General features: G+C 44.1%; 1 protein-coding gene across 4 annotated transcripts in view; it reads right to left on the bottom strand.

Annotated features, from left to right (window-relative positions):
* Nucleotides 1–6523: 6523 nt before the first annotated feature.
* Nucleotides 6524–15209, bottom strand: part of LIPA (lipase A, lysosomal acid type) — a 154804-nt gene continuing 146118 nt past the window's right edge. For all 4 annotated transcript variants that reach the window (XM_062215362.1, XM_062215364.1, XM_062215361.1 and 1 more), the window contains 4 exons: nt 14721–14867; nt 13870–13941; nt 8776–8847; nt 6524–8024 (listed from right to left, as the gene is read on the bottom strand). In XM_062215362.1, coding sequence (XP_062071346.1) covers nt 7791–8024; nt 8776–8847; nt 13870–13941; nt 14721–14867 — 525 coding nt within the window. In that variant the 3' untranslated portion in view covers nt 6524–7790. The remainder of the gene's footprint in view (nt 8025–8775; nt 8848–13869; nt 13942–14720; nt 14868–15209) is intronic.

Below are 15209 nucleotides of genomic sequence, written 5' to 3'. Positions count from 1 at the left end.
ACAGCTGGGAAGCCGGGGACCACTGCAGTTTCAGCTGTTGAGTCTCCTATTAGGGCCAGCCCTGAACTCCTTGGCTTCCTACCCCCTCAAAGGGAAATGATAATAGGAGTCAACCTGTGTGTGTGAGCCTTAAGTAGAGGAACGCCAACTCCAGAGCCTTCCAGGTGTCTGGCATCAGTGAGTGCCTTACTGGAAGTGATGTCATCCAGTCTTTAAAAGAACCGAGGTCCCCTCCTTGCCTGGAAACAGGCGTCATGACTGTTGTGGGTTGACATCACTAGCTTCACTCTGCCCAGCAGGCAGTAACCACCCAGATGTAAGAGACGTGTGTTTTATGTCTGTACTCCACGGCTTCTCCCAAGGAACACCAAATGCAACAGGGCCCGGAGGCCCTGGTGGCTTCCTGGAAGGCTTTCGAAGCGGCAACCAGCGAACACTGCTGAGGCCAAGGCCACAGAGCTCTAGGAGGCAAAGACAAGGACCAGGAGGGGCTCTTTGTCACTGAGCTGGGCCTCCTGATCAAGGACATGAAAATCAAGTCCCTAGAGAGCTGTGTCTTCTCCCTGCCCGCCATGGAGGCTGAGATCACTGACTTTTTCCCGGGGGCATCCCTCAAGGACGAGGTCTTAGAAGATTGTGCAGGTGCAAAGTCTTATGCGGGCCAGCCAGCTGACCAGGTGCAAGGCATTTGTAGCCACATCATCCTTGGTGTGAAGTGCTCCAGGGAGGTAGCCACCACCATCCAAGTGGCCACCATCCTGGTCAAGCTCTCCATTGAACCAGTGTGAAAAGGCTACTGGGAGAACAAGATTGGGCAAACCTCACAAGGTGCCTCGCAAGGAGACCCCTGAGGCTCTATGCTGGTGCACTTCATCTCCACCCACAGAGGCACTGGTATTGCCTTGGTCCCTGAGCCCAAAAATTTGTTGCTGATGGCTGGTTTTGATGACGGCTCCACTGCAACCAGGGGCTGCCCTGCCACCCTGGGTAATTTTACCAAGGCTACTTTTGATGCCATCTCCAAAACCTACAGCTAGCTCTTGACTCCTGATTGCTAGGAAGAGACTGTGTTCAGCAGGTCAGCCTGTCAGGGAGTCACTGACCATCTTGTAAAGACCCACACCAGAGTGTTTGTGCAGCCCCAGCTGTGGCTGTGACATAGGATTTTTACAAAAGAAAATAGAGTGAATTAAGCTTTTTAAAAAAGAATCTATGCTTTACATTTTACTAAAGAACAACTGAGATATTTACAGTTAAAATATGACTATGTGAAGAGAAATGAAAGATATCAAGGAAGCCATGTTATGAGGAAAGAATACTACAAAAATATGGACCAATATGAGACTTAAGATACAATAATATGCATGGCATTTAATAGGCCCTTTCTTAATTTGGAACCTCCCAGGATGGACATTCCTTGAATGCCTATCTCTCAGGCATTTTTGTAAAATCCCAGCCTGCCATAAGAATATCATTGCATTATGTGAGGCTGGTGTTGTGGCACATCAAGTTAAGCCACTGTTTGTGATGCCTGCATCCCACATAGGAGCACTGGTTGGAGTCCTGTTTGCCCCACCTGGGATCCAGCTCCTTGCTAATGTACCTGGGAAGGCAATAGACAATGGCCCAAGTACATGGGCCATGCTCCCCATGTAAGAGACTAGATTGGAGTTCCTGGCTCCTGGCTTCAGCCTGGCCCAGATCTGGCTGTTGAGGCCATTTGGGGGATGAACCAGTGAATAGAAAATCTCTCTTTCACTCTCTCAAAAAAATACATAAAATATTAAAAATATTATCATATTGTGCTTGCATATTTTCCACTCATGAGATAAATGTTCAGCTTTAAACTTCTCACCAACCAATGCAAAAAAGGGAAAGATGGCAGATTTTAAAATGCTGCTGTGATGTCTACATGGTAGCGTAAACAGATGCAATGCAGTCCCCTGGCCTCCCTGCCAGAGGGTTTTCTCCAACCAGACAGCCTCCTCTCTAGGCTCCTTTCCATTCACCTCATTCCTCAGTGTTCTTCATACATCACTTTGGGGAAACCCAGCAACTTTCTTCTTTCTCCCTCCTGGTGGACGTGGCCTTGCCCTTAACACAGTATCTCACACAGCAGGGTCATTTTTCTGCTTCAGTCTTGGGCCCCTCAGTGCTCCAAAGGCACCATCAGAGCTCACATTCTCAATAATAAATTAAGCTCATAAATATTATTCAAGGTCACCCTTATCAAGTTGCATCAACTTTCAAATTTTTTTCAACACACACTGTCCTTTACTTGGGGCCATTCACTATGCTTGGATGATTGCATGTTCTTATAGAACTTTCAAGGGAGTGACAAGGGCAGATTGCTTAATTTGGACTTAGTTGTTAGATTTGCTGTTGGGCCTGCCTCCTTCAAGGCCCAGCCCACCCACTCTTCCCCTGCTCCACGGCTTCCATCTCCATCACTCCATGGGCTCTTTGTGTCCAGTCCTTGCAGCAAGACCTGGAAGTTGGGGCTTCAGCTTGCTTTGTCCAGGCTAGTCCCATCTCCCTCCCAGTAGAACAACCAGCTCCTCTGCCAGTTCTGCACATGCATTCTGTTCCCCAGCACAGAGGTTTGCATCTGGTATACAAAAGTTTGCGCCTGGTACACATCTCAGGGCTGTCAGTCTGTTACAATCTCAGCTGTCCACTCTATGCCATGGAGGACACTGAAAAAGTAGGCACAGTCTATGTCAGGTCACCCAAGACAGCAAGCCCTCAATGGAGAAAAATAAAAATCCAACCTTCTATAGTGTTGACTGAAGTGCTGTCATTGCTTGAATTTGCTTGCATCTGTGTGAGTTTCTATTTGCACTAACAGCTCACTAGGTAAACGGTTCTTTTAAAGAATGCAGGATGTAACTTCTAGAACTTTTCTCCACAATGCAGAGCATTACAGCTTGTAATAATGAGTGTTCCAAATACATGTGTGGATTCAGTGCACATTTTAAGAAGGACTGGCTCTAAATCAAATCTAAAAGATAGAACCGCTTCTTCTGGAGTGCCAGGCGATGCAGTTTGGGTCAACTTACCTCCAGAGATGGTTTTCCAGAGGGATATTTTCAGATTTTTGACTATCTTAGGGCTTTGGCCACACCATTCCTGGTACTTCTTCAGTTGGTTGTGGCTTCCTGTAAGTCATTCTGATCTTGGCATGGTCTCCCTCACAAGGTTTGAGGACAGGAGCCCTTCTTCTCTGATCATCGCAGAGGGTCAAATCACCTCTCTCAGAGTATGATAATCTAGTGTGTGCATATGCAACACAATCTTTAAGCTATTTGTTACCAACTCAGCAAGAGACTTTTTGAATAATGACTCCTCCTAAAAATAGAACATGTGGTTGGCAGAACCTATTATCAATATCATGATCTTTCTTTACTGTTTATGATTTATTTCTTTACAAAGTTGCATGAGACTGTTTTGGCATCCATCTTACCGAAACAACTATTCCTGGATATCAGAGATGTGCAATGTTGTGTAACAAGTTTGCCTCTTACAGGGGGACCTATCTCAAATATCAGAATTGGATCCCACATTTTAAAGAGGAAAGATTCAGTCTCAGACAATTCAAGACAGCTTGGGTTTGATAGAAGTCACTGTCAAACCCAAGGCACCACCAGTTAGTGTCCATTCCAATGAAAGTTTCCCTGTGGGAGTTTGGTTTTGGAAGAGGATATCCCAGATACTTTTACCTGACACTTTCAAAGACTCAGAAAACATTCATGACCAAAACCAATAGGAGATGCTAGCAAAACTTACGGGGATGTTAACTCCCTGCAGCACTCTCCTGATGCTCCTATTAACCCAGATACTGATGCACATTTGGTTTGAAATATTTTGTACTTTTAATCCATCCATGTCACATGTGAGTATCCCTACTGATATTGCTGGAACACTCACCAACTCATCTCAAACACTTAACACATATACAATCATCCCCAAGAAAAGGCAGACCATAAGGCTGCCTGTTAAGCAGAGAAAACAACACTCACCTCGCCTGACAAAGGAGCTGGCTGCCAACATCAAAGCCTTTGAAAACCCCAGAAGGCATACTGTGAAGTGCAAAGTGTTATTTTTAGTGATATTAAGACAATGTGACAGAGAATGGGTGTTACTTGCTCAGTGTGGAATCCAGCATTACATCTGCAGCTAGCACAACACAGTAAACACCCTTGAAGGAACGACAACTTTTATCAGAAGAATTACTGCTGAGGCCACCCAGAGATCAGCATCTGTTCTGTTTTGAAAATCTATTTGGTAAACAACATTGGAGCTCAGATTGCAATATATTTTAAATGTTTCACTTAACAAATTAGCACTTTTAATAATCACATAATTTTCACTATTTAGAGATAATGTCACAGGTCTAAACTTTGATCTTTAGCAAGTCTGAGGCCTGGGTCAAAGCTTTGTCCGCGCTTCATCCATGTTCCAGGTGCTGATCACTTGTTTACCTGTTAGATAAGTTTTTACTTTCAGGTCACATTTCCCAGACAACTTTTCCTTGAGAACATTTTTCAGATATTTATCCATTAGGCCAGACTAAATCAGAGTTCTGGGGAAGAATGATCCCAGCCACGGCTTGCCTGACTCATCATCCAATTACCAACTGGCTCAGAAAGCAATGAAATTCACTACTTTTCCCAGAGGAAGGCACCACCAACACTTGGTGGGGGTGGGGTGGGGGTGGGAGCTGAGGAAATCTGCATCAGAGCCAAGAGTGTCCTCTTGTGGCAAATGAAAGAAACGACTCTTCATTCTCAATTGTGATTCATTTCCCCGCTGTGACAACAGGATCTTAGAGAAGACGTGTAGGTTGGCAGAATAGTCACTGGTCTTCTGTGGAGATCTTCTCATTCCACTCAAAAGAAATGCACCAAAGCCAGATGAAAACAGCAGAAACTGTCACAGCTCACCCCATGGGAGACCAGGATAAGCACCTGGCTCCTGCCATCGGATCAGCGCGGTGCGCCGGCTGCAGCGCGCTACCGCGGCGGCCATTGGAGGGTGAACCAACGGCAAAAGGAAGACCTTTCTCTCTGTCTCTCTCTCACTGTCCACTCTGCCTGTCAAAAAAAATAAATAAATAAAAAATAAAAATAAAAAAAAAAAAACAATGAATGAAAACCATGTGAACACAGCCAGGATTACAAGGCTGCAAACAGCCTATGTTCAGGGCAGGAGGCCACCAACAAAGGTAAGCATTTTGCCTGGTGGTTAAGGCACCTGTGTCTCAAACACTGAAAGCATATAAAACCATCCCCCAATAAAAGGCATTTCTCTGCAAAGCAGAGAAAACAACATTTACCTTGCCTGTCAAAGGGGTTGTTGCAAAGATCAAAGCCTCAAGAGGAGGCTTTAAAAACCCAGAAGGCACAATGTGAAATGACAAGTATTATTTTTAATTATACTAAGACAGTCTGGCAGAAAATTTCTTTTATTTGCTTAGATGCAGTGCCTGAGTTCAACACTTGATGCCTGCTCCTGACTCCAGCTTCCTGCTAATGCAGACCCTGGGACGCAGTGGCAAAGGCTCAAGTAATTGGGCTCCTGCCATCCATGGGGGAGACCTGGATTGTGTCGCAGCTCCTGGCATTCATTGGTCCAGCTCAAGAGTGACCCAGCAAGGTGCTCTCTCGCATTTTTTTTAAAGGCAAATGAACAGTGTAACCCAACTGTAGCAGGAACAACTGAGTCATGTCTCCACTTTTAGACTTGTACACCTATTTTTCTTTAGAAAAGCCCCCAGGGAAAAGTTTGGAAAGATGAAAATGGGCAAGGCAAAGTAGACTCCAGGATGTAACCCCTGCTCACTCGTCAGTCTCCTGTCTGATGTGTAAGAATCAGATTGACCACAAGTTCTCAAAGGCATCTTTGGAACACCTACACCCAGCAGGAACCAAAGCTAGAGAAGCTAAGTCATCTATGGTGCTGAAGCCATCCTCTGGGACAAAAATAAGACACTCACCATGCCTTTCTTTTCAGCCTGGCTCAGGTAGTGTTTCTGTACCTGGTTGGCCGAACCACTTCGCCTGGTCACAGGAGAAAGAAGGGATCTTTGTGGGCATGAGGCCAGCGAGGAGGGTGACATGCTCCTGGAGATACACCCTGTGCATCCGGTGCAATGTAACTATATTCTACGAGAGTCATGAAAAAAACATCACACTGATTCTCCATCAGTCTTTAGATGCTCCCAGATGTTGAATGATATTTGTTGAAGCAATAGGCTAGACAGCCCTTGAATCTGTGGGACTACTCAGAGCCTTGTTAACACAGATCCCACGGGATAATCTCCAAAGCCAGTATTTCCAAACCACTGGCTTCCTTAAGCTGGGGACTGTTCTCTCTTCCCTGCGGCAGAGGAACAAATTCATGGACTGAATCAGTGAGGCATTATGGGGAGGAAGGAGAGATGAGAAAGAAAAGCTTACACCTTACCTAAAGAACAAGATGGCTATTAAAGTGAAGGAAAACACATCCATAAGACCCTTCAAGCTTATGAGTCTGTGTTTTATTGAAAAGATTAAATAAGATGCTTTAATAATGTTACAAAGTACTAGTATTCTTCTTGCATATGTTAGCTAATACCAAATAGTGTTATTGCAGCTTAATACACTGTATCATAAAAATACATCAAACATTGTTTTGTCTACCTGAAGGTTTTCTAAGGAAACAATGCCACAAGCCAAGCAGGTGAATGACCTCCATACACAGGGATGCAACATAGTTGTGCTAAAAATACAGGCATATGATCACACAGAACTGAACAGGCAAAATGAATTCCTGAGCTGAGCTTTAACCTGAAAACATGTCCACATCTCACTGGCATGAAAGTGAACTAGGACACTTCTCCTGGGCAGCCACAGAGCTCTGGGCTCATACAGACATCATCTATAGCAGCTGGTTCCCAGAGTACCTTAATTTCCAGGAAAACAGTGGTACAGTCTCTTCACAGGGCTCTTCTCTCAGACATGTAGAACCAGGACATGTCACCCAATTTAGAGTTCATCTAGACAACTCAGTGTCAATCTTCAAGATATTTAAAACATTGGTTTTTTTTTTAACTGGTCCAATTCATTTTGGAGGACACCCACAAATTATTTCACTTAGCCTGAGAAGTTTAAACAGTTTTTTAAAATTTAGGTTTGATAAAATTCATGATAGATTCATTTATTATTGGCATAGCTGGATTATTACTGAGTTTGTGCATCTATTGCATGAATACATGAAAAAGTGTCACTTGGATCTCTCCTACAAGACCATGAGACAAGAGAGTCTGTTAAGGGCAGGGGATGAGGACTGGGAACTTTCTACACCGAGCTCAACCCAGTGCCAGATGATTTTACCGAAAAACATCACAGGGTAACAATTCTAACATGTGTGTTCCTGTGTGGGAGTTAAAAGGCAACATCATGGACTTTGGTCATAAGGATAAACAGAATGGTTACGACCACCTTCACACAAGTTGGTGATACTGTGACACTCACCATGCCTTTAAAGAGACAAACACAATGGCTGAAACACTAGCTTCACATTCAGACACAGCTAAACTAATAATATCTGGGTAGGGGCGATGGTCTCTAATTCTAATGAGAAAATTAGGCATCTTCATAGTCATAAATTTCTTGTATATAAAAATACAGTCTATATTCATGATCACCCTGAGAAAGCAAGACAGGTATTTTACAGAAATCACACATTTTCACCAACTGGATGGTACAGTTTCACACACCATCGCCGACTAGATCATACATTTCTGGCTTTCACTGGTACTTCCTCATTAGATTGACAATTTCATTATACATCCGCCATGGGGCATCCAAGCCCCAGATAAAGTCAAGATGTTCCCATTCAGGCAAGTGCTTGTGGTACACCAGATTGGTGATCTGAGTCAGTAAGATGCTAATGTCCTTGACGTCTGCCAGCCAGTCCCGACCTCCACTCCAGACTGCGGTGGGCACGTGCATGTCTTTCACGATGTACGCGGGAGGGTGACTCTGCAACACAAAAGAGCCAAGGAAAGCTGTGCGGATGTTGACCTGATTTCCAAAATCGCAGTAAACACAGTCCCCATAAGACGCTCTCTAGCGCATTTGATCTGAGAACAGGTGTCGAAACCTAGTGAGGAGGGTGGTGTTCTCCCCAGCTGTCGATGTGAAGCAAGAGGAAAAAACAAAAAAACAGGGAAGGGGCTTCGGAGTCACCCCTCCTACTTTCTCCTTAGGTGTTCAAGTTCAAGTCCCAGGAATTCTCTAAGCCTTAGTTTCTCCATCTTCAAACCAGAGACAGCCATGTCTGTGTCACAGGGTTATTGTCAGAAATTAAGAGAAAAATGGGCAAAGTGTCTCTCTTTAGTGGACTCAGTGCACAAAGCATGGTGATTTTATTTGTGCAAAAAAGCTGAGGCTGAAGCAATGACATCTGGCCAAAGCCCCATCACGGCTGGTGCGTCACAGACCCAGGACTCTCTGATTTTGAAGTCTGTGCTCAAGATCAGGCTGAAAAAAGTGCATGATAGTGATGGTTCGTTCTCCACGCCAGGGAAACACCAAGAGAGGAGGTTCAGTCTACAACACCGGCTCAAGGCGTGGTCATTCTAAACTCCAGAATCAAGGGGAAAGCAACTCAGCCTCAGTCAACTCTCCCAAGCACTTCCCACAGCACCCAAGCCCAGCCTGACCCCTACAACCCAGGGTTTCCCTGGTGAGTTTTCAGGGCCCATCAACATAGAAGGATTGGGAACTATACCTGGTTATAATGAAGATAGTTCTTGGCACTGCTTCCCCAGTCAAAGGCCTGAAACTTTTGTAATTTAACAGCCTAAAAAAGAAGGTAATTTGGAAGAAAAAGTTACCTGAGACTGAAGTTTTGAGAGAAAATCACAGATTGCTGGAGTTCACTATATACTCAGAAATCAATTTGATACCAATATTCAGATTTACCTGTCATTTCCAAACCATTATTTCAAATAAAATAGAATTGGGGCCGGTGTCGTGGTGCAGTGGGTAAAGCCGCCACCTACAATGCTGACATCCTAACTGTTCTTCCGATCCTTGCTAATGGCCTGGGAAAGCAGCAGAAGATGGCTCAAGTGTTTGGGCCCCTCCCACCCACGTGGGAGACACAGAAGAAGCTCCTGGCTCCTGGCTTCGGCCTGGCCCAGCACTGCCCATTGTAGCTATCTGGGATGTGAACCAGCAGCTAGAAGATCTCTTTGTCTTTCTCCTTCTCTCTCTGTAGCTTTTCAAAATAAATCTTCAAAATAAAACATAATTGTTTTGTTTTCCTTTACTAAATGAGTCAATTTCCCAGTGTTTGACTAAAAAGTACCTACTATACAAGAAAACAGCTGTACACATGTGATTTGAATTATACTAGACCAACAGATCTCCCATTAAATTAACTTATGGTGATGCCTTCCATTGGAATTTGCACCTTGACTTTCTCAAAGAGTTAACAACTTTTACTGTGCATTGCATAGCAACATTTCAGTCAGTGATGGATCCCATACGCAACACTGGGCCCTTACGATCCTACAGCCTAGTGACACTGTGACTGTCTTAGTGTGTGTCCAACAGTTACATTCTATGAGGTTCACACAAAGAGAAACTTGCCTAATTATGTGTTTCTCATACCATATCGCAGTCATTAGGTGATGCATGACCACATAAAAAATACAAACTTAAACTGTACATTTTCTATATACCACTCTACCTGTCCAGTTCTGTCAGTTGTTCATATTTTAATGGTTTCGTTAGTTAGTTAAACAGGTTTTTTTTGAGAAGTCCTGGCAGTGTAGCCACCAAATTGTACTTCATGCCACCACAATTCTAACTAGCTGGGGATACTACAGATAAGACAATAATGTACATCAAATTTAAATTTATGCATATTTAAAGGTAAATAACATAAAACATTTAAAAATTCAACTATTTGTGAAATCTGAACTAATATAAATCCACATCTCTTCTATATCCTCAAATCAAAAATGTGTCAAGAATTAAAACCAAAATAAGCAAAGAAAATCGATTGGAAACTGCAAGCTTTGGCCACATGGTGGCGCTGACAAAAAGAAACACTTCAAGAGAATTGTCAGATCCGCTTTTGGTTTATGTGAGGTTGCATTTCTTACCAAGTACATACAATACTACTGTTTGATGTAGAAGAATATAGTGTGAGATTAGACTGCCATAGGAGAAATGTTTAAGATCACTTTTGCCAATGGCAATGAGAGATACGTGTAGCATATTTAACAAACAATAAAATATGCATTTATAGCAACTGTTAGTGATCTGGTCCCTATCACCAACTGCCAGCAATGAAAACTGCTCTGCTACTACACAAAGACACAAGTTTATCACTTGGTCAAATTGGATTTTTAGCATTCATATAAAGCAATAGGAGTTTCTAATACAAATAAAAGCTTCCTATAACTCAGAAAAAATTTAATTTTTAGTTAATTTTATTCATTTGAAAGGCAGGGAAATGCACACACAGTTCTCCCATCCACTAACTCACTCCCCAAATGTCCAATACTCAGGGCTAGGCCAGCTAAAGTTAGGAACTAGGACATCGATCCAGGTCTCCCACATGGGTGGCAGAGTCTCAAGTACTTGAGCCATCACCTGTTGCCTCCAAAGGTGTACATCAGAAGGAAGCTGGAATGGAAAGTGGAGCCAGGATCTGAACCCAGGCACTCTGACATAGGGATGTGGGCATCCAAATCCGCAGCCTAACTGCTGTGCCAAGCCCCTGCCCCTCAGACTGAACCTTTAAAGGTTGGACATGGGCAGGAGGGAGGGCGGGGGGAAGTGTCACTATGTTCCTAAATCTGTATCTATAAAGTACATGAAACTTGGGTAACTTAAATGAAATTTTTAAAAAACTTCACTTTTATGCTTAGGGTCACACAGAACTTTGAGTTATCCATTTGAAAGGACATCTCAAAAGGAAAGATGTGTGGAGATTATTTATAGCAACAAAGCACTGGAAATAAACTAAAATACAATAATAGCTATTCAGTTAAATCTATTATGTTACATCATTATACACAGTATGCCACTGTCGTAAATATAATAAAAATTCACTTACAAATAATTTTCATAAATAATATTAAGTAAAAAAAGACAAAGTAGGCCGGCGCCGCGGCTCACTAGGCTAATCCTCCGCCTTGCGGCGCCGGCACACCGGGTTCTAGTCCCGGTCGGGGCACCGATCCTGTCCCGGTTGCCCCTCTTCCAGGCCAGCTCTCTGCTGTGGCCAGGGAGTGCAGTGGAGGATGGCCCAAGTGCTTGGGCCCTGCACCCCATGGGAGACCAGGAGAAGCACCTGGCTCCTGCCATTGGATCAGTGCGGTGTGCCGGCCGCAGCGCGCCAACCACGGCGGCCATTGGAGGGTGAACCAACGGCAAAAGGAAGACCTTTCTCTCTGTCTCTCTCTCTCACTGTCCACTCTGCCTGTCAAAAAATTAAAAAAAAAAAAAAGACAAAGTAAAATTGTATGTATATTATGGTAATGCTTTTGTGATAACCATATATGGGTAAGATAAGAAGGAGATGCTCATAGCACTAAGACAGAGAGTTTTAAAGTGATATTTTAGCAATTCCTTTTAGGGTGGGGTCATTTAGCCTAGTGGTGAAGACACTTGCCTATCCTCTCACCACTAATGTACCATCTTCAAAAAAAAAATCTTCCCAATGTATTAGGACAGATCTAGAAAATTACTTATCCAGGGGTAGTTTTCTATTTCAAAAACTATTATAACAAGACAATAAAATTCAAGTATAGGAAAATATGCATTGTCAGAGTTATTTACTAAGATTTACTTACAGATCTGCAAAGGTATTATTTACAGATTTATTTTTATATTTATTTATTTATTTGATAGACAGAACTCTTATCCACTAGTCTGCAAACACCCACAACAGCCAAGGGGGCTGAAACTGGAACTGAAAATCAACCCAAGTCTCTCACATCGGTGGCAGGAACACAACTACTGGAGTCATTAACCTGCCTCTGAGGGAACTTAGTGAAAAGGCAGAATCAGGAGTGGGAGCTAGGTTTCTTTTTATTTTTAAAAATAAATTTGGGAAAGAGAGAGAAAAGAGAGGGAACTGTCATCAGCTGGTTCACTTTACACCTGTCAGCAAGGGTGGGGACTGGAGCTGGGGACTCAATGCAGGTTTCCCAGGTGAGGGGCAGGAACCCAATTACGTGAGCCACCACTGCCTCTCTAGGGTCTGCACTAGCATGAGCTGGGAATCAAACCAGGGTACTCAGATATGGGATGTGGGCACCCTTTGTTGTTGTTGTTAGGAGAGAGAGAGAGAGAGATCTTCTATCCAGTTGTTCACTCCCCAAATGGCCTTAACAGCCAGGGGCTGGACCAGGACAAAACCAGGAGCCAGGAGCCTCATCCAGTTCTCCCACATGGGTGCAGAGGCCCAAGGACTTGGGCATCCTCCACAGCTTTTCCAGGTGCACTAGCAGGGAGCTGGACTGAAAGTGGAGCAGCCAGGACTTAAACCAGTGCCCATGTGAGATGCCGGTACTCTTAGAAAAAATAAAAAGCTTAAAAGACCCTACCAAATGTACATCTGGGTACAATGGAGGACATCAGAATCATCTGAGGTCTTTATTAAAATGCACATCCCAGGGCCACAGCCCAGGAATCTAGATTCTTCGCAGGCTGTGGCTAGGCCCAAGTGCTTGTATTTTAAACAGAATTTTAAGTAACTGACCAACTCTTACCCTCAAGAGGGTAAAATAAAGTCTTGGCTCTGGGATCTGTGAAATTCACAGGTGCACAAGGTGTGTATAAGGAAACAGGAAGACAAGCGAGCTAGATTTAACAGTCCAGTGAATAACTGGGTCTTGGAATGGTTAACAAGTGTGTGCTAATTATTTAAATAAAAAGCAAACTTCTAAAGGTACTATGAATACAATGGCCTTTAAGGGCACTCCAAACTCACACCATAGGGATCCTCATACTCCACACCTGAACTGTAGCCCTTGCCTGCCAGCATGGGGCCCTCCCCACCCCCAGCAGAAGCCTCTCCCAGCAGGCACTGGGGCTGCCTCTTGGAGCTAAGCAGCCCAGACCAGAGAGCAGCAGTCCCTGGCCAACTGCACAGAGGGAGAACCAAGGATGAGCCCTATTGAAACAGCTGCATGAAGCAACGATGTTACTGACAGAGGGATGGCAGACAGAGTGAGCAGGTCAAAGGGCAAGGTGGCTTTCTGTAGTAAGCCTGGACTTTGGAAACGTTTGTGGGCATGTTCCATGTGGTTGGAACCTACAGCCACAAGGTCACAGCTGGGCCAGAGAGCAGCCCGCAGCCTTTGATCCTGGCCAAGAGCTCAATAACGGGCTGAAACAAGAGTGCAAGTGTGGCTTGTGACTAGTCTAACAGCTCTCCTGCAAACCCAATGCTCAGCACGGGCCTGAGCCACCAAGGGATGAGGAAATACTGTTCAGCAACGTCAAACAGAGCAGTCTTAGGCCACCCTTGGTTTCAACACTCCCAAGGGACCCCTGTAGGCCCAGGTCTGGCGGCCATTTGTACTTGGCTGAGGCGTGCAGTGGAGGGAGAGGAGCTCAGAGCAGTAGTGTGTTCGATCACCCTCCCAACACACAGGAATCCCAGGGCAACTGGAAACTGGTGAACCAAGGAAGGCCTCACGATCCCCTCGGAGGAGGACAAGGGCAGCCATAGCAAGGACTCTGGGGAAGAAAGGCAGATCAGTTCCTGAACAGGGTTTGCAGAGAGGAGCTGCCTGGAATACACAGTCCCTTCGAACGCTGACTCTGTGTGAACCCAGCTGCACCCCTGGGTGCGTACCTGGCTCCAGTGCAACATGTTTTGCACAGAGGTTCCGGCAGGACAGTGTGATCCATAGACATCCACTCTGGACTGCAAAAGAAATGAGAACAGTGCTATAGTGGCAATGATAACAAACATAACATTTCATACTTCAAACCAGGAAACATTACAGAGCCATAAGCTCTAACACATCAGGGATGGAAAAAATTATCTGACCACAAACACATCCTGTAAAAGTCTGTGCAACTGTACTCAGAGTCACTGTGAGGGAGATGCAACCACATAGCAAGTATGAGACTATATGGGCTAAGATTACACCTTGCTTTTGTTTTCTTCTTCATGCCTTCCTGAATCTTCAAAATTTTATATAACCATTACACCTTGCCTTAATTGTCAGAGAAAAAAGAAAAATCGCTATCACTTAAAAATGTTCCCCAGAGCCTTCATTGTAGGAATCTGTGAAAATTACAGATGATTCAGGAACACCAGCTTATTGCTGGTTAAGAGTTTATATTTAAATAAATAAATACACGTGTATGTATGTGTATTATATGTGTATGCAAAAATGGCCATTCTAAATTTAAACACACTGATAGTAATTTTTCAAAAGAAACAAATCATTAGAGTAAATATTTTTAGATATAATGACTTGAATTACGACAGCCCTCCTCATGCAATAGTCTCCATATGGGTTGGATGTAGGAAGCCAACAACAGCAGGTCTGCGGATATTTTGCTGAAGTGGATTCTTGCTCCATGTAAATCAAAGACCTTTCACCGCTCTGCTAAGGTTGCTTTCGCATCTACTTCATCACCCAACACAAACAAGCCTGTTCAGTTGAAATTAAGCCTTATGATCAATACACATACCATATTCAAATTTCTCTCATTAAATCCACACAGAATAAAGAAAGTATTTGCACAGAGCTCCTTCAAAATGACGTGGGTGCAAATGTGGACACTCAGCCACTTCAGCATTTCACTCTCGGGAAGAAAGTCTTTATTTCCAAATAAGTCCTACAAAATAAAAAAAGAAGCCGTTACACCTTAGCCTTTCCCCACTCTGTGTGGGCCCCGAGGTCCCCTGAGAAGCAGAGAGGTGCAGTGAGCATCTCCACACATGGCTGCCACAGCAGAACAGCAACCCGCCGACGCTCACGGCAGCGCGGCCAGTGTGGCAAGGTGAGACCATTCACACATGGGCATTTCAAGTCTCAAAAGGAAAGCACAGAGACAAACAACCGGATCAGTTTTCAGGGAACTCTTACAACGGGAAATGGTCTTCAAGATCATCCATCCCAGGGCCATCCTCAAATGGCTCTCCTCAAACTGACGGATTAGGGGTGACTCTCCAGGAAA

The sequence above is a fragment of the Lepus europaeus genome, chromosome 17 (assembly GCF_033115175.1).
Source record: "Lepus europaeus isolate LE1 chromosome 17, mLepTim1.pri, whole genome shotgun sequence".
In the NCBI taxonomy this organism is placed as follows: domain Eukaryota; kingdom Metazoa; phylum Chordata; class Mammalia; order Lagomorpha; family Leporidae; genus Lepus; species Lepus europaeus.
The sequence above is the reverse complement of the archived record's forward strand: the minus strand, read 5'-3'. Positions and strand labels throughout refer to the sequence as shown.